The sequence below is a fragment of the Symphalangus syndactylus genome, chromosome 2 (assembly GCF_028878055.3).
Source record: "Symphalangus syndactylus isolate Jambi chromosome 2, NHGRI_mSymSyn1-v2.1_pri, whole genome shotgun sequence".
NCBI classification, from domain to species: domain Eukaryota; kingdom Metazoa; phylum Chordata; class Mammalia; order Primates; family Hylobatidae; genus Symphalangus; species Symphalangus syndactylus.
Genome location: NC_072424.2, coordinates 77,274,376 through 77,301,783, shown reverse-complemented (window position 1 = coordinate 77,301,783; position 27,408 = coordinate 77,274,376). Strand labels below are relative to the sequence as shown.

Genomic DNA, 27,408 nt, shown 5'->3' with positions numbered 1-27,408 from the left:
ATGACGAACGGATGTTATTATTTTTTACTTCCGGGTGAGACAAATCGGGCGCCATCTTGTCTTGTTCCCGAAGAAGTAGAAGCATCGAAAGCGTTGGAGAGGTATTACCGGAACGACGGCGACAAGGGTGTTCCCGAACTAGAGTGGGTAAGTGATGGAGAACAATTACACGTGGGCACTTGCCGGACTATTACAACCCTCTTGATTTCTGTGGCGAAGGTAGCATAACTTAAAATAGGCTGCGTACGCTGTTTGGCGCGACCGCTGAAACCTCATTCCTTTAAAGCGGTGCGGTCCGCCAGACTTGGTAAATCAGAGCGGTGCTTTCGCTGAAAAGGAAATGTCCCTGTTAAAGAGAGTGCTCACGGCCCCATCTTCTCACAGTTTCCTCTCGGACGAGAAGGGACTAATTGTTGGGTTCCTGACCGGCCGTTAAACACTGCGCGTGCGCAGTGGGAACCCCCTTGTGGGAAGGGGGTTCAGCGGGGCGGAGGAGGCGGGGGCTCCCGACCTGGAGCTTATACCCTTTGAGGCTCTGACTACGCAGGCGCAGTTCCTTAGTTTGTGTTTTTCGTGTATTCTTACCCAATGATGGATATTATGTGTTAAGTAAGCTTCGCTAAAGGAACAGGTAGAATCCGATATTCCAGTTTTTTACCCTGTGGTGGATAGTATCGTCATCTGAACAAATTGAGCACTAGGCAAATTTGTTTGTGGGTTGTTAAATTAACATTCTAGCTTAAGATTTTAATTCAACATTAATCTTTCACATCTTTTTACTTCCCCCTGTCCCCAGATAAAATAAACTTGGAATTCCTCATTTGAGTGCAGCAGGGCGAAAACAACAGAAACCAGACTACTAAAGATTTTACTTGTGGAATTTTTTTGTAAAGTGGCAAAGGGCTTATAGAGAAAATAAAACAGTTCTTTAAAGATGAGTTCTTTTTTTTTAACTTACTAATAGACTTTATGTTTTAGAACAGTTTTTGTTTACGTTGAGCACATACGATATCCCCACTACACACACAGTTTCTCTTCTTATTAATAGATATTAGTATGGTACATTTGTTTCAACTAATGAACCAATAATGATAAATTATTAACTACGGTCCATAGTTTATTCCTACTTCCTCACATTTTACCTAAAGTCGTTTTTCTGTTCCAGGATGTCAGCTAGGATATCACATTACATTTAGTTGTTGTATATTCTTAGGCTGTATATTCTTGGCTGTGACAGTTTCTCAGGCTTAACTTGTTTTTGATGAGTGTTAAGAGCTGACTTGTGCCCCTCTAAAATTCGTATCTTGAAGTCCTAATCTCAGTACCCCAGAACGTGACTGTATTTGGAGAGAGGGTCTTTAAAGAAGATGAGGTCAGTAGGGTGGACCTTAGCCCAATATATTAATAACTGCTGTCCTTATAAGAAGAGAGTAGGACACAGAGGGATGACCATGTGAAGACATAGGGAGAAGACAACCATCCACAAACCAAAGAGAGAGGCCTCAGAATGAAATCAACCCCATAGATCTTAGACTAAACGCCTCCAGAACAGTGAGGAAATAAATTTCTGTTGCTTAAGCCACCCAGTCTTTGGTACTTTGTTATGGCAAGCATACCAAACTAATACAGTGACCTTGACATTTTTGAGGAGTATGGGTCAGGTATATTGTAGGGTGCCCTGCTATTGGAATTTGCGAGACGATTTTCTCATGATTAAAATGGCCTTACGGACTATGTCAGGGGAAGATCACAGAGGTAAGATGCCCTTTTCAACACATGCTATCAAGGATACATACTATCAAGGTGACTTACCACATTGTTACTGACCTTGATCATCCTTCTGGAGTAGTGTTTGTTAGATTTCTCCACTGTAAAGTTACTACCCCCACCCCTTTTTTTACTGTTCTCTTTGGAAGGAAGTCACTTTGCAGAGCCCACGCTTACTGAATGGACAGTTGTGCTCTTCCTCAGTTAGGGTGGAATATTTACATAATTTATTTGGAATTCTCTGTGGGAGATTTGTGTCTTCCCTCACATTTATGTGTTAGTTTATTTTATCATATCCTTATGGGCTTGTGGATGTTTATTACATAACTTGTATTATAATCCAGTACTTCTTTGTTTTGTTGCTCAAATTGTTCCAGCTTTGGCCATTGGCAGCTCTTTGAGTTGTCTACTGTTCTCCTTTGACATGTTCCTATCAATTTTTTTTTAGCACTTTATTACTTCCTGGCAGTATACATGCTCCAGACTCATCTTTTATATTTCCTGTCGCAGTCCTAGAGTCAGCTATTTCTTTAAGGATCCCTGATTCCTTTTATTGAGGAATGATATTAAAACCAAGTTCTAGTGCCTAGGTGTGCTTGTTGCTACTAGGGTGTCATTTTGGGCTCTCTCTCTACATTTATTTTTAAATTATTATTGGGGGGCGGTATTTATAACCAACTATCCAATTTTCCTTTTTTTTTTTTGTTTTTTTTTGAGACAGATTGTCACTCTGTTGCCCAGGCCGGAGTGCAGTGGTGGCACAATCTTGGCTTACTGCAACCCCCGCCTCCCAGGTTCAAGTGATTCTCCTGCCTCAGCCTGCTAAGTAGCTGGGTAGCTGGGACTACAGCCATGTGCCACCATGCCCAGCTAATTTTTGTATTTTTCAATAGAGTGGAGGTTTTGCCATGTTGACCAGGCTGGTCTCGAACTCCTGGCCTCAAGTGATGCACCCACCTTGGCCTCCGAAAGTGCTGGGTTTACAGGCATGGGCGGCCATGCTTGTCCTCCACTTTTAAAAACAGTCTTTTGAGCTACAAGCTGCAAATATTTCAGTATATACTAAAATGCATGTCACAGAAAGTAGCAAAATTTCTGTTTTCCATATTTCAAATGATTACAAGATTAATCTTTACCAGTGCCATTTCCACCTAATCTGAATTAAACAAATAAATTCTTTTTTGACTTTGAGGTCAGTCAACTCATATGTAAGACTGAAATGTCAGGGGTGAAGAGGATTGTTGTATTTTCTGGCTTTTCAGCTTCGTGGTTGATTGAGAAATATTTCATCCTATGCATCAAATGATAGATGTGTTTCTGTAGCTCTTTGATTTTGTAGTTGATGCTCAAGGACTTTAAAATACCACATTTTAATTCTTATCCATCTCTGTCACAGTCTCTGAGTGACTTTTGTAAATATTAATGATTGTCATTTTGGCCGCACGGGGTGGCTCATGCATGTAGTCCCAGCACTTTGGGAGGCTGAGGAGGATGAATCATTGAGGCCAGAAGTTCGAGGATAGCCTGGGCAACATGGTGAAACTCCATCCCTACTAAAAATACAAACATTATCCTGGCGCGGTGGCATGCACCTGTAGCCCCAGCTACTTGGGAGGCTGAGGCATAAGAATTGCTTGAACCTGGGAGGTGGAGGTTGCCGTAAGCCAAGATCACACCGCTGCATTCCAGCCTGGGTGACAAAGTGAGATTGTCTCAATAATAAATAAATGATTGTGATTTAAACAAGTTGTTTTAGGACCTCAGAGTGATGAAGTTCTAATGTAGATCCATTTAAGAAAAGGATAAAATAGATGATGGCCATTTCTGGTTGTATTAGTTTTCTAGGGATACTGAGCAAATTAACACAAACTGGCTGATTTCAAACAACGGAAATTTATTCTTCCACAGTTCTGAAGGCTAACAATGTAAAATTGAGGTTTTGGTAGGGCCGTGCTCTCTAATGACTTTGTAGGGGATCTCTTGTCTCTTCCTAGCTTTTGGTAGTTCTTGTCAATCCTTGATGTTCCTTGGCTTATAGAGCCATCTACTCCAATCTGTACCACTGTGGTCATGTTACATTCTCCCTGTAAGTGTCTATGTCTCTTTTTTAGTAAGGTCCCTCCAAATCAAATATTAACTCATTGTAATTTGAATACATCTGCAAAGACCCTATTTCCAAATAAGGACATACAAGTATCAGGAGTTAGTACTTCGGTGTATCTGTTGGACGGGGACACAATTCATTCCATAACACTGGTGATAGCTATCACTTGATTTTTTTTGCAGCAGTGTGTGATGGTTTTGATGATCTGATACAAACCTTGGTTATTCATCTTTCTGTTCTTCCCAGACCCCATTTGTTTTCCAAGGAAATAGCAGTTAACTTTACCCCATAAAGGGAAATACTGTTAGGAAAGTCTTGCAGCCTTGCCCATCACTAATCAAATTTCTCCAAACTTGAAAACTCAAGTCTAACAAGCTTTAAAATTAAGTCTAAAGGAAGAGTGAATAAATTGGAATCGATTTTTGATGTTATAAAATCACAGTAGCAATATTGGAATGTCATTTTCATGGTTGAACATTAATGTATTTACTTGCTAACATTTCAGTGAATTATAAATATTTAACCACTTAATATGGACAAAACATTATGGAGAATTTAAATTATTATAAAATGTTTTCTCTCCCCTAAGGAAGATTCTTGTTTAAGCCAAGACAAAAACATGAAAATTTAATGCAGACCCTCTATAAAAAGTATTGTACATCATCTTTAACCTATTAAATGAAAGCTTTCAAGCAATGGTAAAGAAGAGGGTAGCAAATGCCCATCCTTAAATTATCAACATTTTCCAAATCATTTTTAAACCAACTTGTAAATGTCATTTTTAATGGTACAAGGTTATGTTATTTCGTTAAACCATAGTGAAATGTAAAATATGTATCCATTGATTACTGTGTGTTGTGCCTGTGTATTCCTTCTGTTCTCTAGGTTTCGCATTTGTTAGATTTGTTAGTAATGAAGATACTATGGTGAAGATGAAGGAAGAAAGAGTAATGTTCCTAAATCCTTGCCATAAAATCACTAGTAATCTTACTGTTTAATTAAAAAATAGTTAATGAAACTCCTTATCAAGCATTGTGCTAATGTGCTGAAACATATATAAAAGTTTATTTCCTGGTTTTTTTTTTTTTTTTTTTTGAGACGGAGTCTCGCTCTGTCGCCCAGGTTGGAGTGCAGTGGCTCAATCTCGGCTCACTGCAAGCTCCGCCTCCCGGGTTCACGCCATTCTCCTGCCTCAGCCTCTCTGAGTAGCTGGGACTACAGGCGCCCGCCACCACGCCTGGCTAATTTTTTTTTGTATTTTTAGTAGAGACGGGGTTTCACCATGGTCTCGATCTCCTGACCTCGTGATCCGCCCGCCTCGGCCTCCCAAAGTGCTGGGATTACAAGCGTGAGCCACCGCGCCCGGCTATTTCCTAGTTTTATAACAAGTCTTTACTACAATCTATCTCTTTTCTACAAAATTTTAATGTAAGTACAAATTTTGTTTTCATGACCAGAGTTACCTGTTTTGGACAAGATTATCAAAATTTACCCTAAATCCTATAAGAAAATGAGACAGAGGACATTCGCCCAATGCATGAAAAATGATGCCACTTGAGGCCTTTTCTTTTAAGAATGCAGTTATGGGCCGGGCGCGGTGGCTCACGCCTGTAATCCCAGCACTTTGGGAGACTGAGGCGGGAGGATCACGAGGTCAGGAGATTGAGACCATCCTGGCTAACAGGGTGAAACCCCGTCCCCACTAAACGTACAAAAAATTAGCCGGGCGTGGTAGCAGGCGCCTGTAGTCCCAGCTACTCGGGAGGCTGAGGCAGGAGAATGGTGTGAGCCCGGGAGGCAGAGCTTGCAGTGAGCCGAGATCACGCCACTGCGCTCCAGCCTGGGCGACAGAGCGAGACTCCATCTCAAAAAAAAAAAGAATGCAATTATGTATAGAAAATTACTAAATTACAAAATCTTCACAAAACTGCTAAGCTCTAGGAATTGGAAATAGGAATCAGGTATTTTTAATCTTTATTTTATATCTTTCTGTATTCTTTTAATTTTATTCTGTGAGTGTGTATTTTTAGAAAAAATACAGATTTTTAAAGATACAAAGAATCAAATGAAGCTAATGAACACAGTCCGTAATGACTAGTACAGGCAGTAAAAATTACACAAACTTCTTCAACTGTGAGACGTTGGGCAAATGTCCTCTATCTCATTTTCTTAAAGGATTTAGAGTAAATTTTGATAATCTTATCCCAAACAGGTAACTCTGGTCATGAAAACGAAATTTGGACTTATATTAAAATTTTGTAGAAAAGGGACAGATTGTAGTCCCTTTTTTTTTCGCTTAATGCAGTTTGTACGGTAATACGTACCAGTATGTAGCAATCTACCTTATTCATTTTAATGGCTGAATAGGAATCGACTGTATGGTTCACTCTAACTTACTTAACTTGCCTTTAATTTAATGTCACTGAAACCATATGTTTACTGTTACAAAATATGCTGCCGATTTTTGAATTATGGTATGAATATTCACGTTCATGGTTTAGGACCCTGCGGTGGAATTGCTGGGTCAGAGGGATGTGAGTGTGTGTTTTGTTAAGATGCCGTAATAGTAAATTGCCTTTTTTTTTTTTTTTTTTTTTTTTGAGACGGAGTCTCGCTCTGGCGCCCAGGCTGGAGGGCAGTGGTGCGATCTCAGCTCACTGCGACTTCCACCTTCCAGGTTCAAGCAGTTCTCCTGCCTCAGCCTCCCGAGTAGCTGGGACTGTAGGCCCGTGCCACCATGCCCGGCTAATTTTTTTGTATTTTTAGTAGAGACAGGTTTCACCGTGTTAGCCAGGCTGGTCCTGAACTCCTGACCTCAGGTAATCCACCTGCCTCGGCCTCCCAAAGTGCTAGGATTACAGGCGTGAGCCACCATGCCCAGCCAGTGAATTGTCTTTTAAAAAGACTAACCATTTGGTGTTCCACCTATGCCCTCATCCAGTAGTCATCCTCTATAACTAAATCAAGTTTCTCATCTCCAGACTTAATTAAAGCACTCTAATAAATAGCCCCTAACTTCTAACTTCCTTAACTTACCATCACCTTCTTTACTGTTTTTTTATTCTGCTCTGTTTTTCCCAATTTCACATCTTTTTTCTATTTTTCTCAGCCTAAGTGTCCCGAACATTATATTACTTGAATAGTAGCTTCCATTAAAACTTTGGGGAAGAAAAGCTTCTAAAAATATAGCAAAAGTAGAAGTGGCTGTTTTAAACATACAGAAAAATGATCACAGGTGATAGAAATCAAACTCTTGAAAATGTGCAAATTAAAACCTCTGTGCATAGGAAAACTTTTTTTTTTTTTTTTTTTTTTAAGTTTCAGCTGGGTGCAGTGGTTCACACCTGTAATCCCAGCACTTTGGGAGGCCGAGGTAGGTAGATCATTTGAGGTCAGAAGTTCAAGACCCACTTGACCTGCATAGTGAAACCCCATCTCTACTGAAATACAAAAATTAGCCAGGCATGGTGGCGGGCACCTGTAATCCCAGCTACTCGGGAGGCTGAGACAGGAGAATCACTTGAACCCAAGAGGCAGAGGTTGCAGTGAGCCCAGATCGTGCCATTGCACTCCAGCCTGGGCAACAGAGCAAGACTGCCTCTCAAAAAAAAAAACATAATAATAATAATGATAACAATAAAAGTTTCAACCCATGAAACAGGAAGACAAATTTAGACTAAAGAATTCTTTCAAAGATAAAGTGAAACCTCTGTAAGTTTTAAATTGCTTCTGGAGAAGAAAATGGAGTTGAGCAGAAGTGGGTTGGCTTGATCACCTTTTTTTTTTTTTTTTGAGATGGTGTTCTCTCTCGTCGCCCAGGCTGGAGTGCAATGGCACAATCTTGGCTCACTGCAACCTCCGCCTCCCAGATTCAAGCAATTCTCCTGTCTCAGCCTCCCAAGTAGCTGGGATTACAGGCGCCCACCACCACGCCCGGCTAATTTTTGTATTTTTTAGTAGAGACGGGGTTTCACCATGTTGGCCAGGTTGGTCCTGAATGCCTGATGTCAGGTAATCCACCTGCCTTGGCCTCCCAAAGTGCTGGGATTACACACATGAGCTACCACGCTCGGCCGATCACCTTTTTTTAAAACCCCCTAATAGTTGTTAACTTGAAGAGTGCTACCAGAAGTGATGGTGAGAAAGCTCTAGTATTGATATTAATCACGAATTGAAACTTCCGATGCTTAGTTTTTATGTGTTTCTTATTTAATCCTCACAATAATCCTTTGGGGTATAGACATTTAGGTCTTCTGTTTTACAGTTTGGAAAACCAAGGGTTAGAGCATAACTTACTCATGTTCACACCACTAACGAACGGATGTAGGTAGGCATCCTGAACCAGAGCCTGTGCTCTGAAGTCTAGGTGACAACTGGTGACCAGAAAACTTAAAAGGGGAACTAAAAAAGTTGTCCATGGCAACCATTAAACATGAGTAAGAAAAACAACCTTTATTTAATTTCTGGAAAAGTAAATTTATGGATTGGGAATGGTGGTAGGGAGTCATTATACATCATTTTCATCATTTAAATGGTTTTAGTAAGTGCACATTTTCAGTTCAGTAGGCACTTTATAGAGCTGTTGATAATGTCTGTATTATATGAGTTTACAATTTAAGACAGAAAAATTATGCATTGAACTCTGATAAGCTGTTAAAGTGTTGGAAAGCACAGCAAGCTTTTTGGTTCTCATAAGTAGAAGTTAACAGCTTCCTCATCATTAGCCTTTAAACAGAAAGTAATAGCTAGACACTGATTATTTATTTAGTGTCTGCTATGTGCAAGATGCTTTCTTGTACCATATTGAAGATAAAAAGATGAATAAATTTGTCTTTCTTTCAACTGTAAAAAGCTGTTGATTGAATAAAAAGGAAACTAAACCATTTCAGGAACAAACTGTTCTCTCCTTGCTAATGTTAATTTCTAAACATAGAGTTCTATAGGAAAATTTAAATTAATACATTTTATTACCTAATTTGTATCATCTAAGTTAATAACAGGTGGATGAGATCTTCACTTCAAATGTTTGTTGTTCCTTTTTACTCAATCTCTAAATTGTTTGACATTGTTTTTTATTATGAAGGAATTGTTCAAGTAAATAAAAGATACTTGGAAAGAAAAAAGATGTTAAAAAGCTTTGCCTCTTCATTTCTGGTGTATCTCTTTTCCTTAATTTTATTATGATAAAATAATTCCCCATTATAAAGTTAATGCAAGGAAAAGTGACTAACTTGGAGATGATCACACTTATGTTGCATCTCTAGAATTTATTTTCATGCGAATCATGATAATCTATAAGCAGACATCTACTTTTTTTTCCCCCTAGGGCATACATAATCTTGCTGCTATGCTTCGAAGCTGTAGTGTGAGTCAACCTAAGTTTTAAACAGAAGGTGAACCTCTGAGGTCAGTTTAAATAGCAGTTGGTGTGTCTTCTTGGTGTTTCGTATTTATTTGTTAACTCTTAATTAAAGTTGTAAGTGAAGTTACTTTTCAAGGGCTCTGATAACCTATTTAGCCTTAAAGGGCTCTAAAGGCGTACTTGGGAAACTGGACAGGACAAAAAGGGGAGGAAGAAGGAAACAATGAACAGAGGTTAGAAAAAAATATATATTTAACTTGGAACTGATACCCAAACCAGTTGTTGGCCTCATTTGTGCTATGTAGTGCCTATTTTGCCATATTCTAATAATGTCATTGTGATTGATTACATTAGTGTAACTCGAGGACAGGTACATTTGAATTATAAGTAAATCAAGGTAACAAATACACCTCCCATAATTCACAGTGTTCTTCATTTGAGGGATTAGTATCTGCCGCAGATAGAACTATACCTGTATGGCATTCTGGGAATGCTGCGAAGACTGGAGTTGGAAACTTTTAAAAGCCTGGATTGTAATCGCCAATTGTCCTATTAGAGTTAATGTCTCTCTTTTTTTTGTTATCCAACTTGCCTACTTTTTGTGATCCTGCAATACAAAGGCTTGCTTTTATCTTGTTTTCAGCATACCGAAAGGATCAATCTAGAAGGATTCATTTAGTAAACATTTATTAAATGCCTGCTATGAGCTAAGTCTTGGGATACAAAAATAAAGAAGAAACCGTACCCTGGTTATGTGAATCACTGGTTCTTGAACAGGGTTGTGTATCAGTGTTGGATAAAGTACAAAGATATTAGACTTGTAAGACTTTTAAACCTTTTATTAGGAATGTTTTCAGACTAGCTTACAGAAAAGTTGGGCTAGTGTGATGATTCCCCCCCATACCATCTCCTAAATTTAATAGTTATTAACATAAAGTACCTTCCCTCCCATCTTTTCCATGCTATTTATATGTTAAGAAACCAGGTCTTAGAGGCTGTCTTACTTTCTGGATTTAATACAGTTTATCTCATTTCTTTATCCTTTAAAATTGCTTTATATTGGAAGTAAAATCCAAAAGCTCAGTTGGACTCAGTTAAACATTTTTGATGAGAATTCTTAGTGATTCTGGGAGCATAGTAGACATATAATAATCTGTAGGGGTGATATTTTGGCAACCTTTGAATTTCTGATTTCTCATCAACTTTTCTTGTAAGGTTTCCTGAATTAATATTTTATTCCTTTTGGCAATATGATAGTTTTCTAATTCTGTTCTGCATTCTTCATTTTTATTAGCTGTAATTATTTATAAGGAAGAATTTTTCTTCATCAGCTGAAGCTATTTGGTTACTATCTTAAAGGAATCTTGATTGGGGAGAAATGAAATCACTTTTTTCCTACAATCTTCAAAATAATTAAATATCCAGAAATTTATATTGTACAAAAAATAGAGTTTTTTTTTAAGCCTTTTTTGAGCTAAATTCATTGTGTTATGTATGCTTGCCACCAAATTCTGAGACCAGCATTAACATAAAATTTTCTACCTCTTGTTTGGTACCCTAAAAATTCTAGTTGCCTCTGGCAAGCTATTGACAAGAATTTTAGACCTCTGATGAAATAAATGTATCATCATATAATAATTTCTGATGTGAGGTTTTAAGATTAAATAACTCACTATAATTTTTAAACTATGTTTAATTTATTGAAGATAGAGAATCAAGTATATTTTAAAAGAAGGGATGTGGGATCAAGGAGGACAGCCTTGGCAGCAGTGGCCCTTGAACCAGCAGCAATGGATGCAGTCATTCCAGCACCAACAGGATCCAAGTAAGGAAACAAATTGAAAGGGCGGGGTTGAATATGTGGAAATGGGTAGAAGACACATGATGGGGTTAAGGGATATGGAATTAAGATTGGTGTATTGGATCATTTTATGGTCAGAATTTAATCTTCTCATAAATAGCCTTGCCATAGCATATATAGCAAGAAATGGACATCCCTTTGGAAGACTCTCAAAATGTAGAAAGCTTTTTGAAGATTTTACATTTTTTGAACTGATTTAGTCCTTGTTTTTCTAAAGAAAGAGAAAAGCCTAAAATATGTTGCTTGCGAAGAACACACTTCTGTGAATTCTGACTCTTAAAGTTGTATATCATATTGAACTGGATGGTATGCTATATCATTTTAAAATTTCTTTTTGCTACGGACTATTTCAGGCACACATACAAAGGTAGAAGAGTATAGGGAGCCCTTGTTTATTACTTAGCTTTAGCAGTTATTAACTAGTGGCCAATTTTGTTTCATCCATAAGACCACTTACGTTGCTCTGCCCTCACTGGGTTGATCTGATGTTATTTCTTTTTTTAATAGCCATGTATGATTCTATTGTAGGATTGTACCATAATTTAACAAAGCCACTTTTGGATGTTTTATTATTTATAGCTTTTCACTTTTTGAAACAATTAGCATAATCTTGTGTACATGTCGTTATTCACTTGTCCAATTATTTTCTTATGAAAAGAGCTAGGTTTGTTAAGTCACGGTAATTTCAGGTGCACATTGCCACGTGTAACCCCATAGGGGTTATGCCAGTGTTTCATACTGTATGAAAATACCTATTTAATCTTCATTAAAGTAAGATGCAGAAAAACATATCTTATTCTACTTTGTTTACTTCATTAATATTAGATCTTAATGCATTTTTGGGTGGACTTGCAAAATAAAAATTATTAAAAAGATCTTGAAATGTTAAATGTAGATGCTTGGGAAGAGAGGCCAGGTGTGGTGATTCACGCCTGTAATTCTAGCACTTTGGGAAGTTGAGGTGGGCAAATCGCTTGAGCTCAGGAGTTTGAGGCCAGCTGGGGCAACATGATGAAACCCCATTGCTACCAAAAATACAAAAATTAGCCAGGCTCATAACCCAGTCTCTACATGGATGGATGGATGGATGGATCATGGATGGATGGATGGATGGATGGATAGATAGATAGGTAAAAATTTAGAAATTAAAAAAATATATCTTGGGAAGAGAGTCTTCAAGATAGTGGGGAAATGAATTTTGAGTAAAGACTGGCTAAGAAGTTGTAGCCAGACTACACTAGTCATGTTTTGGCTAGAGAAGGGAGCCTTATTTAAAGAAGCGCAACCATAAGGAAAAACAGAGTTAGGTAGCTGCATTCATCAAAGGCCTATAGGCTCGAATGCAGGCCTGGAAAGATAAATAGGACATGTTGAAGGAAAAAATGATAGCGTTTGATTATTTTTGTGGTGATTTTTTTTGTAAAGGTGATGACATTTAAAAATTCAGTAAACTAAGATGCAGGGGATAAATTTTATATGAATTAATATTGGAAATGGGTTAAGAGTATTTTTTGTGGAGTTCTCTCTGAAAGTGTAAGTAGTTTATATTATTTTTTAGCCTGAATATGGGTTATTTGCTAAGCACCCTTTCAGACACAGCATGCTTTAATATTTAAGATCTCTCATTCAAAAAATATTTTTCTAATTTCCCTTATACCCTCTCTATCTGAAATATTTAAGATCTAAGGAATAATTGAGATGCTTGTTTTACATAGAGGCACTATTCTTTTAACTCCTACATTCTGAATGCTGAATTCAGTGTTAATTTACGTTAGGCCAGATTGATTGGGCTGCATTGGCCCAAGCTTGGATTGCCCAAAGAGAAGCTTCAGGACAGCAAAGCATGGTAGAACAACCACCAGGAATGATGCCAAATGGACAAGATATGTCTACAATGGAATCTGGTCCGAACAATCATGGGAATTTCCAAGGGGATTCAAACTTCAACAGAATGTGGCAACCAGGTTTGTTGTTTATGTTTTCACAATTTTAAGACTTAAAAAACAGAATGGAGATCATTATTAAATTTTTTAATTTGCTTAGTTGTATGACTTCTGGAAATTAATGCTTCTTAAAGAATAGGCAGTTTTCAGTTTGATTTGACTTTGACATTTTGTGGTTAAAATTATTCTGTACTCATTCTGCTAGCTTTGTGGCACTCAGTTTGATTCTTTTCTTGGTTCTTCATTCCTAGGCTGACAGGGGCTGGGAACACTCTGGAAACCTCACTTGGCATCTAGGGAAGAGAGCATTCTTTGTCTCTCTATTGCAACCTCTGGCCTTTTCAGAAGCAGCACTGGCAGAGTAAAACATGTCTAGCCTCTAATTAAAGAAAAATTGTGTCACTGTGTGACAAATTAGTCTGTCAAATATACTCTGCCCCTACCATCCGCCTACCTTTTTCTTCCCTTTTTTTTTTTTCAGATAGTGAAGATCTTTCATAAGTTTTTGTGTGTTTTACTTTTTTGTTTGTTTTATTTCACAGTATGATGTAGATTTCTTGATGCTAATTCAGTCTTCCATGGCTTGTGTTATTCCTTTTTAATAGTCACTTGAAACTATGGAGGAATCAGCCTCACATTTGGGTATGCTGATGGTGAAGTCATAACCTCCTTTCCCTATTAATACTTTTTGTTTCTCCTTATAAGAATGGAGACCTCAGTCGAGACCAGCCTGGGCAACATAGCAAGGCCCTGTCTCTACAAAAAAAAACAAAAACTTAAAAATTAGCCGGGCGTAGAGGCACATGCCTGTAGTCCCAGCTACTCGGGAGGTTGAGGTGGGAGGATTGCTTGAGCCTAGGAGATTGAGACTGCAGTGAGCTGTGATCACGCCACTGCACTCCAGCCTGGGTGACAGAATGAGTCCCTCATTTAAAACAAACAAAAAAACGAGAATTCAGATTACTTTTAAAAACATAAATATTCTAGTCTTTGATACTGTGAGGTGGTTCATTTCTAGCTTTCTTGAAAGTGAAATTTCCCCACATTTGAAAATGTTTTAGTTCCTAAGTTTAAGTTCTTAAATGACTCTCCCTGGCATCCCTACCCCTTAGTTTTACTCTACTTTGTGACCCTGGGCAAGTGATTACCTCTGTGTGCCTCAATTTTCTCTCCCGAAATTGGCAAAAATAATACCTGATTTCTCCCTACCTCACAGGGATGTTGTGAGGATAAATGTGTTCGTGTAAGAAAGAAATTATATAAAACCTCAAGGTATTATTTTTGTGGTATTGTTACTAAACAAATATAAAAATTAAACAAAAATAGTGCTTTGGATTTTGTTACATTTGTTAAAAATAACTTTGGGCATTTGATTAGGATATGAATTAGAGTGGAGTTAGCTCATTTTGAATTATATATGACAGTTTAGTTCATTGCTTATTTTTAAGATAGATGAAGGAATTTGACCGAGAAGCCATAAGTTGTTTTTTAAATCTGTATGTTTACTGAAAAATCTTTCTTGAGATCTTAAAATTCTGTGTTGATTTTGTTATAACCCCCTGTTGAATGTTTTTATGCCTAAATCTTAAATAGAATGGGGAATGCATCAGCAACCCCCACACCCCCCTCCAGATCAGCCATGGATGCCACCAACACCAGGCCCAATGGACATTGTTCCTCCTTCTGAAGACAGCAACAGTCAGGACAGTGGGGAATTTGCCCCTGACAACAGGCATATATTTAACCAGAACAATCACAACTTTGGTGGACCACCCGATAATTTTGCAGTGGGGCCAGTGAACCAGTTTGACTATCAGGTGAAAGATATTTTGTTGCTTTAATATTGTAGATGTGCACGTAATCCATTCTTTGGAAGTGTCTCATCAAGAATACCTAAGATACGTGTTTCACTTTTCAGACTTGTATAAATAAGCACATTCTGTCTCAGTTATCAATTTCTGAGTATTAAAATAATTAGAATTTGTTTTCTGATTTTTTTATTTCATTAGGAAAATGGTATAAGATCATTAGGGAAAATTTTTGAAAAAATTAAAAATGTGTAAGTGCAATAGCTATATGATGTTTTGTTTTCTAATTTATATTTCAAAATGGTATAGTTAAATGTTAAAGACTAGAGAATGCACAGTAATTGAATATAGCTTATGGTTAAGACATGAATAAAAAACATGAACATAGATCATTTTCCTAAGTGTAATTCCTTGTGCTATGTAGAATTATGACTGTTTTTCTAGTGTCATTTTTTTTCCATTCTGACATGACATGTTAATGGAATTGTATATAATTTCCTCTGTAGCATCCAATTCATTCCTAGGGACATAGAACTCTGTGGGGAATAGTGTCATATGTTGGGCTTTATTTACTTTATTCCCTCTGCCAGGGTCTACCCTTAAATTATAGTGCTAAAATTATAGTGCTTAAATTATAGTGTCATTTCGAAATAACTGATTGCAATTATTAACTTATAAACTGCTATCATAATCTAAAATTTTGAAAGAAAAATTATTTCATGAATTCTAGGGTAGATTTGATAATGGACATATAGTATTCACCTTGAGATATAATCCTCATTAATAAATATTTAGATACTTGTATACTTGGTATACAGATACAACAGTTTTTATCTTGTTTGAAGAAATATAATGGCAGGGAGCATCTGCTTACCCTACTTTTGCGTGGTAGATCCCATGTAAACCAAAGAGCTGTATTGGCAGCTGGCCTAGAAAAGCCTCTGAAAATAGCAAAATTGCAGAAAATATTTAATGATTCATTAACTTCTATCTTTGCTTATAAATGAATATATCTGCAAGATTATAGAAACAGCTTAAGTTGTTTAGTTCACTTTTTGTTCACTGTAAGTAGGATGTTGAAATTGACAAAAATGTCTAGTTAAAGAAAAATTAGTATCTGTTTGATGTCTTAGTGTTGGTAGGATTAGCTTGTAAATGGATTCAGAATGAAAAATTTCATATACTTTTTGAAAGTAGCTTATCAGCTGGCTTTTAGAAGCCTCTTTGCATTTACGTAGCCGGAAAATCTTAAGAAAAGTAAGCCTAGGTTCTTGGGACTATAGAAGTATCGGTGGATATTAGAGCCATGGAATTCTTGGATGTGCTGCACACATGGATTTCTACTGTCCCAGTTCATAACACACGTGTGTCCCAGGGAGTATATTGTATTAATTTGAAGAAAAAATAAACTGCAATACTCTTTCAGCATGGGGCTGCTTTTGGTCCACCGCAAGGTGGATTTCATCCTCCTTATTGGCAACCAGGACCTCCAGGACCTCCAGCACCTCCCCAGAATCGAAGAGAAAGGCCATCATCATTCAGGGATCGTCAGCGTTCACCTATTGCACTTCCTGTGAAGCAGGAGCCTCCACAAATTGGTAGCTATTTAACTTAGTTTAGTGGACCACAATTGGCATGCCTTTTTTATCATATAAAAAGGATGTCTTGTTTTCTTAAAATTGAGTATCTCTGATGTGTTAGGAATTGACACTTTATGGTCATAAAGCTTAAAATTACAAAAATGATACTGGTCTAAAATATTAAAAGGTTTAAATAATTTTCTTTAAACCTTTACATTAAATTCCAGATTTTGTGATGAAGTGTAAATTTATGCTAGCCATAGCATGTTGGTATTTTCTTCAGTGTAGGCATTTCAGTACATTATACAGATACATGAGCCCTTCTCCTTTTAAATCTAATTGTTCAATCTCTGTCCACTCTTAGTTCATCTGATGCACTGCTGTCAGATTAATTTTCCTCTGGTTATTTCACTTCCCCTAAGTATTTTGGCAGAAAATTTCAATTTTTTAAATAACATTGTAGGGCCAGCCTATTTCAAGTGACAAATACGTATTTATGCCACTTTATATCTGGAAAGTTCTAAATTGTTCAGTATTTAATGGACAGGAGCATTTGTTAATAAATCTTTACTTTTTACATTTTAGGAAGATTCTAACTTTACTGCTTTTTTAACTTACTAGCAAATCACTTAATTTTTTTCGAGTCTCAGTTTCCTCACCTGTGGAAAAAAGTGGAGTAATAGTAGTGATCTCTGAGGGCTTTTGTAAGGATTAAATCAGATGATGGTTTAACATGCTTTCATTGTGTCCTGGCAGATTATAAGCACTAGAGCAGTGTTCCCTGGTGTTATTAAAAGTGATGGCATTGAAGAAAAGCATGATATTTAATGGGATATTTTTTAAATTTACTCACAAGTTTGTAGAAATATTTTACTTAACTGACTTGTGTGTATTTTTCCCATGTGAAACAGACGCAGTAAAACGCAGGACTCTTCCCGCTTGGATTCGCGAAGGTCTTGAAAAAATGGAACGTGAAAAGCAGAAGAAATTGGAGAAAGAAAGAATGGAACAACAACGTTCACAATTGTCCAAAAAAGAAAAAAAGGCCACAGAAGATGCTGAAGGGGGGGATGGCCCTCGTTTACCTCAGAGAAGTAAATTTGTAAGTAGAATCCCCAACATGAAACTCCATGTGAAAATCTTGTGTGAAAACTTTACTGAAATAGATATTTTAGCCTATAGGAAAGTATTAGAGTGATGTTCCTAAGATTACAATGTTCATTAAGTATATTGAGGATTATGATTTTATATATGTGTTACTGAAGATACAGTAAAGAGAAAATGAGACAACAAGTTTATAAACATTTCATTCCAGAGAGCTGGCTAGATCTTGATAAACAATCTGTATTCGTTCATTGTGGTACAGATGATTCCCTGGTGGTAGATTATAAAACAAATCTACATTAAAATAGTAATAGAGAAATAAAATCTCCCTCTTTTGAACATTTAAACATATACCTGAGGAGGTAATAATTTTGATTGTTTTTGACATGAGCACTGGAAGTATAACAACATTTTAAGTCTTTAAATCTTCAGCAGTTAGATGGCTTGAGTAGTTTAGGAACTTCAGCAGGTATGAGAGCCACAGCACTGGCCAGTATGCAACTCAGGAAATTGGTCTGTCTTCCACGGCCATTTTCTGCTTTAGAAATAAGTCTCAAGAATAGCAGAATAACTAGATTTTGGCAGGCATTAGTTTTGCTTAAGTTCCATAAATTACTTTTATTTTTCCCAAAAGACCTATGCCAAATCTGTGTTTTTATTCTAGATGTTAATTAACAAAAATAAGAAACAACAGAAAAACACTATTAAAGCTTACTCTTTTTTTTTTTTTTTTTTGTCTTTTTAGGCAGTTGGGGGATCACTCTGTTGGCCAGGCTGGAGTGCAGTTGCACAATCATAGCTCAGCATAGCCTTGAACTCCTGGACTCAAGCAATCCTCTCACCTCAGCCTTCCAAGTAGCTAGGGCTACAGGTGCACACCACAACTCCCACCTAATTTTTGTATTTTTTATAGAGATGGGGTTTCACCGTGTTGCCCAGACCGGTCTTGAACTCCTGGCTTCAAATGATTCTCCCACCTCGGCCCCCCAAAGTGCTGGGATTACAGACGTTAGCCACTCTGTCCAGTCTTTTTAAAAAAAATCTTTACACGAAATAGTGGTGTTCCAAGTTTTTTTTAAGCATCAAAAATTTGTTTGGAAATTGTCCTTCCTCTTTCCTCCCAAATGCCTGTGGGATTGTTACCTATATTTTTCCCCTGGTTCAGGTAGTCTTTCCACAGTAGTATTTAGGTGGTCATCTTGTCTTTTACTTAGTGGGATTATTAAAAGTGACTAGAGAACACTTCTCTGACAGAGGAAAGGGTCACAAGCTATCTGGATCCTGAAACCTAAAACCATACAAAGACAGGAGACAAACTGCTGGCATTTGTTTAATCTGAAATAGATCTCATTTTTATCTTTTTATTATGAGCTAAAAAGAAGCAAGTTTTACTGAGTTTCAGGGCCAGCTGAGGCCCTGAAAAATCTGATTAGAGATTTTTCATTTTAAGTTGTGCAACTTTAGGTAAATAGCTTAAATATATAGCTGTAAAAGTTACACTGAATAATATGTCTGTGGTCCATTTATCCAAAGTTCTATAAGTGTCTCATTTCAGGCCCATTATATGTAACAGATATTAATTAAATCAGTCTCTGGGCATTATGTTTTTCTGGGTATTTATAAAATAAGGTTAAAATTGACTAAGGGAAAAAGAAAATTGAGAAAATTTATTTTCCTAAGCCTTCTTGTAATCTTACATTTTTCCCAGGTTATACTTCTTGAATTATCAAATGAAATCTGTAGTAAATGTAATTTAGTTAGCAGTTTCACTTATATTTCTGTTTCATAGACTTTTTAATTTGGGGTTTGAGATTTTCTGTATGTAAGAGAAGGATTTTACATTATACACATGAATTTGGACTACCATACTATTATTTTTTATAGGATAGTGATGAGGAAGAAGAAGACACTGAAAATGTTGAGGCTGCAAGTAGTGGGAAAGTCACCAGAAGTCCATCCCCAGTTCCTCAAGAAGAGCACAGTGACCCTGAGATGACTGAAGAGGAGAAAGAGTATCAAATGGTAGAATGTCAAAGTTCTTACTATGTACATGGATTTATTTTGTTTGCAGTTTTTTTTGGAGACAATATTAGAGGAAAAAATAGAAACTAGAACTGCTGACCAGTATTATTAATTGAAGAGATACTCCTTTTAACTTAAAACAATTATAGAAACTTTTATTAATAGAGAATTTTTAAAATGTTTTGATTTCAGGCTGGGGTAATCCTAGTACTTCAGGGGGCCAAGGCAGGAGGATTGCTTGAGTCCAGGAGTTCAAGACCAACCTGGGCACTACAGTGAGACCTTGTCTCTACAAAAAATTAGCTGGGCATAGTGAGGTACACCTGCAGTCCCAGCAACTCAGGAAGTTGTGGTGGGAGGATTGTTTGAGCCTGGGAAGCAGAGGTTGCAGTGAGCCGAGGTGTTGCCACTGCATTCCATCCTGGGTGACAGAGTGAGACCCTGTCTCGGAAAAAAAAAGAAAAAGGTGTTTTGAATTCAGTGTCTCTACTATACAGATACATTTATAATATTTTTTTTCTTTGATCCGTATGATTTTGGATTATTTATTTATTTATTTATGGAGATGGAGTCTCACTCTGTTGCCCAGGCTGGAGTGCAATGGCAGGATCTCGGCTCACTGCAACCTCTGCCTCCCGGGTTCAAGCAATTCTCCTGCCTCTGCCTCCCGAGTAGTTGGGATTACAGGTGCCCACCACCATGCCTGGCTAATTTTTGTATTTTTTTAGTAGAGATGGCGTTTCGCCATGTTGTTCAGGCTGGTCTCGAACACCTGACCTCAGGTGATCTGCCCACCTCGGCCTCCCAAAGTGCTAGGATTACAGGTGTGAGCCACTGCACCCAGCCTGGAATTTTTTTGAAGTTTTGATGTTACAGAAAAATGTTCAAGATACTTTATTCCTTGGAATGCCTGCTCTGATGTCTAAAAATATTTTATAAAATGGTTTTGTGGGTGGGCACGGTGGCTCACGCCTGTAATCCCAGCGCTTTGGGAGGCCAAGGCAGGCAGATCACTTGAGATCAGGAGTTTAAGACCAGCCTGGCCAACATGGTGAAACCCCATCTCTACTGAAAATACAAAAATTAGCTGGGTGTGGTGGTGCATGCCTGTAGTTCCAGCCACTTGGGAGACTGAGGCAAGAGAATCACTTGAACCCAGGAGGTGGGGGTTGCAGTGAGCTGATATCACGCCAGTATGATCCAGCCTGGGCAACAGAGTGAGACTGTCTGAAAAAAAAAAAAAAAATGGCTTTGCATTTTAATATTTTTGAAGATGTCACACTATTAGTATCTATAATAATTAGAAATACAAAATGCTCTTTTTTAGATGTTGCTGACAAAAATGCTTCTGACAGAAATTCTGCTGGATGTCACAGATGAAGAAATTTATTATGTAGCCAAAGATGCACACCGCAAAGCAACGAAAGGTATATTTTGGTGTTTCTGGTTTTGCTTTTCCTGGGGTATTTTGGTTCTGATGACTATTTTGGCCTTTTTTTGTTGTCCTTGTTGGATTTCTACCAGATATTTGAATATTCTCTTGCATGTTTTAACTCTTAAAGATTAGATTTGTAGACACCATATTAAAGCTATACAAATATTTTTGTTTTATCTGACCTACATGAGTACAAATTAGCAATCATGCTGTTGTCCTCTAAAATGTATTGTGGAAAATTCCTGATGTTCAGTTTATTTCACCTGATTTTTTTAATAGATAACATGGCATTGTTGTGTGACTTCTGATACAGTTTATTTTGACTAATGAATTTTGAATTATCAACCTACAATTTTTAGTTTACCACTTATCTCTTACAGAAGCAAGTGATTCCCTACCCCTAGATTTTTAGTAACACCTTAAAAATGTATTGAAAACAAAAATTAAGTTACATGTCATAATCTCAGAAGTAGACATACAGATATACTTGTCAACATTTTTTCTCATTATAAACCAATTTCAGCTCACATCAGAGTTATAATTTCAAAGCCAGACATGATACTGGTTTAAAATGAATGTTATGTTTTTAATGTTTCTTCTCTCCCCAAAAAGCAGCAATAGTAGTAGATTTAACAATACCATAGACTCATGACTATGAAATCGTGGCTATTTGTGTTAACATGTTGTTCCTGTTGTTGATGTGATACAAAGCTCCTGCAAAACAGCTGGCACAGTCCAGTGCACTGGCTTCCCTCACTGGACTCGGTAAGTGTTTTCCATATTTGTGAGAGGGCCTAAAGGGAAAAATCACACATACATTGTCTCTCTACGTGTTCTGTTTTAAAACTGTATTAGTCCTACTCAGTTTTTAAAAACCTAGGTCTTAGGGTTATGTCATCCTGTCTAAAAAGGTTTGCCTATTTTTTTGACTAACGCATTCACAGTGAGAAATTTATAAATGTGATGGTTAATTCATAGTTTATTGGGGCAGGTTATATTGGAAGATTTCCTTATTGCTCCAATATATGCATTTTTTATATATATAATTATATATGAACACCTATAGTTTGTACTTAATAATTCATAATTTAGCCATGATAGTATCTAAGCTCACTTTCAGAATTATTGCATACATGCCTTAGGGAAGAACGTATCCACTAATGCTTTTAATAACTTACATAGATTGTGTTGCGGCAAGTCAAGTTTTAATATAGAGGAAAGGGTTTATCTTATCATAGTAAAATAGTAGTGATGTGTTCATAATTTACTATTTGCATGGTATATTATCAAGGCCGTAAAAGCTTGAATTTGCCTTTTCCACATCTTCATTTCAAATTAATTTTTGTGAGGACCCAGAGAAGTGGGTAGAACCAAATGCCCATGTGGTTTTGTTATGGTTATTTAGATCATTTCAGGGTGGGGAGTATTTTCAGCACCATAATATTTCTGTACCAGGGAGATTATAGTATTCTAATTTTTTTAGGGAAAAATTGCTTAGCTCTAGGGATTTCTAAACTTTGAACAATAAAAGTTAATTTTAGAAATACTTTCAGGATCATCATTAAGCTCTAGTGTGGCTTTGTTACTGCCCTGTTAAGTAATTTTGTTGGTTAGTGTGGACAGTAGAGCAAACCCATTATGATTCCTTTACAGTGAGAAAAATGTGAAATAGTCCAGAAAGAATAAGATATTAAGTAACCTTTGCCTGAAGGTTCTGTGAACTCCTTAAGCATTTGAATGTATACTTCTCCCCACCCCGAATAAGTGTATTCTTCTGGGAAAAGGCAATGAAAAAAGAAATGAGCTTTCTTCTCAGACCTTGAAAAGTTTTTAGTGCATAGTATAATTTTTTTCATATGATAGACTGAGCTTTATGCACACAGGTGGACTGGGTGGTTATGGATCAGGAGACAGTGAAGATGAGAGGAGTGACAGAGGATCTGAGTCATCTGACACTGATGATGAAGAATTACGGCATCGAATCCGGCAAAAACAGGAAGCTTTTTGGAGAAAAGAAAAAGAACAGCAGCTATTACATGATAAACAGATGGAAGGTGTAGTATACCTTTTAGACTTAATTTTGGTCCAGTTTTGTACTTCTTTTTATTTTTTAACCAACCTAAAAATATCAAAGGATAAAATAAAGGCTATATTATAAATAATTTGTGATATAACTGAAACTAAAGTCACAATTTTTGTTTGGTTGTTTTAAGAGCCATTCATTGCAGTGGCTATAAGTCAAGCTATTTAGGGTATTTTTATTTCTTGTTAAAAGTCTTGAAATGAAAAAGATGACTTTTGAAATGGGAAAAATATATTTGTAAGACTATTGAAAAGTAATTTGTAGCTAGGATATATAAGGATAATAGAGAACCTAGAAGTTTTTTACTTAAGTTACTTTACCTAATACTAGGAATAAGAAAAGAGAAAATTTACTCAGAATTTCTTCTTTGAAAAATCTAAGAAAGGTAATTAAGAGTTAGCAGCTAAGACTTCCCTATAAACCCCTTACTTACCTTTAAAATTTTGCTTTAGTTGGACAAAAGGGAAGTCTTTTCCTGCTTGCCTCACACGCACCTCTACATCTTGATACTGTATTTTGCTACACTGTCCAGGAGGGTAACGTAACTAACCACAAGCTATAGAGGACTTGAAATGTGGCTAGGCATGTACTGTGGGTATAAATTACATGCTAGATTTCAAAAACTTTACTTGAAAAAGAAAATAGAATTTTTTTAAATTTATTATGTGTTGAAATGATAATATTTTTGGTATATTGGGTTATTTTACCTGTTTCTTTTTACTCTTTTAATGTGGTTACTAAAAAATTTTGAATTACTTACATGGCTTGCATTGTAATTGAAAGTGGTATTCTATTGTTACAGTCTGGTAGCTTGACATTTGGTAGTATGAGAATTTTACATGCACATTTTCTTAAGTGTTTTTGTCTTTTTCTGTTTCAGAAGAAAAGCAGCAAACAGAAAGGGTTACAAAAGAGATGAATGAATTTATCCATAAAGAGCAAAATAGTTTATCACTACTAGAAGCAAGAGAAGCAGACGGTGATGTGGTTAATGAAAAGAAGAGAACTGCAAATGAAACCACATCCGTTTTAGAACCAAAAAAAGAGCATAAAGAAAAAGAAAAACAAGGAAGGAGTAGGTCGGGAAGTTCTAGTAGTGGTAGTTCCAGTAGCAATAGCAGAACTAGTAGTACTAGTAGTACTGTCTCTAGCTCTTCATACAGTTCTAGCTCAGGTAGTAGTCGTACTTCTTCTCGGTCGTCTTCTCCTAAAAGGAAAAAGAGACACAGTAGGAGTAGATCTCCAACAATCAAAGCTAGACGTAGCAGGAGTAGAAGCTACTCTCGCAGAATTAAAATAGAGAGCAATAGGGCTAGGGTAAAGATTAGAGATAGGAGGAGATCTAATAGAAATAGCCTTGAAAGAGAAAGACGACGAAATCGGAGTCCTTCCCGAGAGAGACGTAGAAGTAGAAGTCGCTCAAGGGATAGACGAACCAATCGTGCCAGTCGCAGTAGGAGTCGAGATAGGCGTAAAATTGATGATCAACGTGGAAATCTTAGTGGGAACAGTCATAAGCATAAAGGTGAGGCTAAAGAACAAGAGAGGAAAAAGGAGAGGAGTCGAAGTATAGATAAAGATAGGAAAAAGAAAGACAAAGAAAGGGAACGCGAACAGGATAAAAGAAAAGAGAAACAAAAAAGGGAAGAAAAAGATTTTAAGTTCAGTAGTCAGGATGATAGATTAAAAAGGAAACGAGAAAGTGAAAGAACATTCTCTAGGAGTGGTTCTATATCTGTTAAAATCATAAGACATGATTCTAGACAGGATAGTAAGAAAAGTACTACCAAAGATAGTAAAAAACATTCAGGCTCTGATTCTAGTGGAAGGAGCAGTTCTGAGTCTCCAGGAAGTAGCAAAGAAAAGAAGGCTAAGAAGCCTAAACATAGTCGATCGCGATCCATGGAGAAATCTCAAAGGTCTGGTAAGAAGGCAAGCCGCAAACACAAGTCTAAGTCCCGATCAAGGTAGTATACTTTTTAAAGTATTTTGTCTGATTTTTTAAAAAATTTGACTGAATTTATTCAAAGTTGAAAGTGTCCTTTCTCTCTCTCTTTAATAAACTCAGTTTGGTACTTGATAAATAATCATAGTCTTAAATGTTAGAAATCCTATATAATATTATTTATTTAAAATTGCAGATTTTTAGTTTAAAATACATTTTTATTTTTAAATTTTGTCTTTTCCCTTTTTTTTTCAGATCAACAACCCCTCCCCGTCGTAAACGCTGAGGAATGATGTGGCAAGAATGCCATGATGTTGTTTAAAAAAATTCCATGAGTTTTAAGGGCTTGTCTCATTATAGAGGCACATTGTGGCTGTGTAGGTGAAACCAGAATCTTTTTTTTTTTTTAATCTGTAAATAGGTGTACTTTTTCCAATGCTGCTCCGAGTTACTTAATAGGATTTCTTTGTATTACGTTTTTTTCAAAAAATATAGTGCATAATAAGACTATAAACATGCCATTCTCTTTCAGCTGTAATGTTCTTAAAATTATTCTTGAATGTACTGTGATGTCAATAAAGCTCTTTAGTTCATTTTTGTTAAACTCTTGCACCTTAATTTTATGGTTTTAATCTAAGGAAAGTACTTTTATAAAAAGGCAGCTGGAATTTTGTATAACAGGTTTTAAAGGTACCTTCTCTCACCTCCCCCAAAGAAAATGGTTTTTACTTAATAGTTTGTCAAAGTTTGTAAATTGTACCCATGGACTTTTGCCAGATTTCAACTTTAAGGGTATGAAAGAGGGCTAGAAATAGACCTTTACTTTTCATTTGGAAGTATTTGACAACTTTCTAAACTTTTCTTCCTATTTTGGGGATTTTCAAGTAATATATTCTCTGTGTGTATAACGTGTGGTTCACTCCTGTAAAATGAAATTGCTGGAATCAATCAAGCCAGTGCACCAGTAGAGTTATTTGTAAGGAACGATTGTGTTTGACACTAACAGTCAAGTCTGGAACTATATTCTAGTCACCCACTTCTGTTTTAGAAGCATTTTGAAACACTTTTTGGGGTTATAGAAATAAGACTCATGATTCAATATATTTATTTATATTTTTAAAGTATAATATGACCTCAAATCAATGGAGGAATACTGTATTATGCAGGTTTGTGTCAATTTCATAACATTAAAATTGTCTGATTTTGTCCGTTTCTTAAAATTATGATTAGTGAGTGGTCTAACAGTTTAAGGCATTGATAACTTACAAGTAGAATGGGGCTCTCAAAGCATTTTAACTCAGTTGCTTTCAGGGTCCATTTTTTTATGTAATCACTTATTCAGTGATAAATGAATCTCTGAAAACAAATGCTTTTACATTTTAATTTAAAAAGAAAACAGGTGCAGGCCACACAAAAGTTTTAAAGTATGCCTTCTTACCAGCAATAGTTCATTTTAAAAATCATGCCAGATTTTTGCCAAGATCAGTGTTTCCTCAACATGAAGATAGAAATAGATTTGTATAGTGTGCTCTTGTACCTCTACATAGGTTATTATATAATTTTGAGCAGTTACACATTTATCTAAAGGAAATAAATCAACTGTGAATAAATGCATGTTTACCAAAATGGCTGTTTACAGTGCATTTAGTTCTGATATTTATAAAGATGACATTTCACAGAATAACTTTAAAATAGTTTGAAATTCTATATAGTTTAGACATCAATCACATCTGGAGACAAAGGAAAATGTGCAATATTTTTTATGTAGGTGAGCTAACACAGTGTACCTAATTGCAGAATTATCTGATTAATTTGTAATAGATAAGTTGTATAACATTTTCATATCTTAAAATGTTTTTTAGATCAATCTTGAAGTGAAATATTATTTTCAAAATAAAATTCTACAGAAAAATTCTGTTGGCTATGATATGCACATTTTTGGGCAAGTTATGAACTAGAGCCAAAAGTAGTATTTGACAGTTTTATTTACTCTGCCGTAATTTGCAAGCTTATCAGTTAAGTCTGTGGTTTCTTTAAAAGCCGTCATGATATTTGTGATTATTAGTACATAAACCAGTGTTATAATTTGATAATTTGGGTTTTTCAGACTTTTAGTGGCAGATTTAGAGAATTCATTATTTTCTTGACATGTGATATAGTATTTACCTTGAGTGGTAAGGTTTTGTAAAGTAGGGTTTCCATGATTTAGGATGTGAATGCGAAAACTTACACATAAGTTAATTAGATGTATAATTTGGTTATGAAATCTTTTCTAAAATAATACCACCAGAAAATTAACAGATTAAATTTTTGAGACAATCCTTGGTCTGGATTGGTTAATGAAAATGTCTTGTTTAAGGGGTTCTATTAAAAAATATTTCTAGTGTATTAGTC

The 27,408-nt window shown here is 36.3% G+C and overlaps 1 protein-coding gene across 14 annotated transcripts; it reads left to right on the top strand.

Annotated features, from left to right (window-relative positions):
• The first annotated feature begins 53 nt into the window (after positions 1-53).
• On the top strand, positions 54-25,618 carry PNISR (PNN interacting serine and arginine rich protein). 14 transcript variants are annotated; one of them, XM_055259586.2, is made up of 13 exons: positions 54-147; positions 9,198-9,277; positions 10,940-11,058; positions 12,870-13,058; positions 14,631-14,854; positions 16,272-16,443; positions 17,337-17,527; positions 19,414-19,551; positions 20,879-20,978; positions 21,698-21,751; positions 22,870-23,040; positions 23,950-25,036; positions 25,270-25,618. In XM_055259586.2, exons 3-13 carry the CDS (start codon positions 10,971-10,973, stop codon positions 25,298-25,300), a joined length of 2,445 nt encoding a protein of 814 aa, XP_055115561.1. In that variant the 5' UTR covers positions 54-147; positions 9,198-9,277; positions 10,940-10,970; the 3' UTR covers positions 25,301-25,618. The 14 variants fall into 14 exon arrangements, with proteins under 14 accessions (XP_055115561.1, XP_063475930.1, XP_055115563.1 ...); XM_063619860.1 differs by having other exon boundaries at positions 55-147; positions 10,944-11,058; positions 23,950-24,594; XM_055259588.2 differs by having other exon boundaries at positions 55-147; positions 10,944-11,058.
• The last annotated feature ends 1,790 nt before the right edge of the window (positions 25,619-27,408 follow it).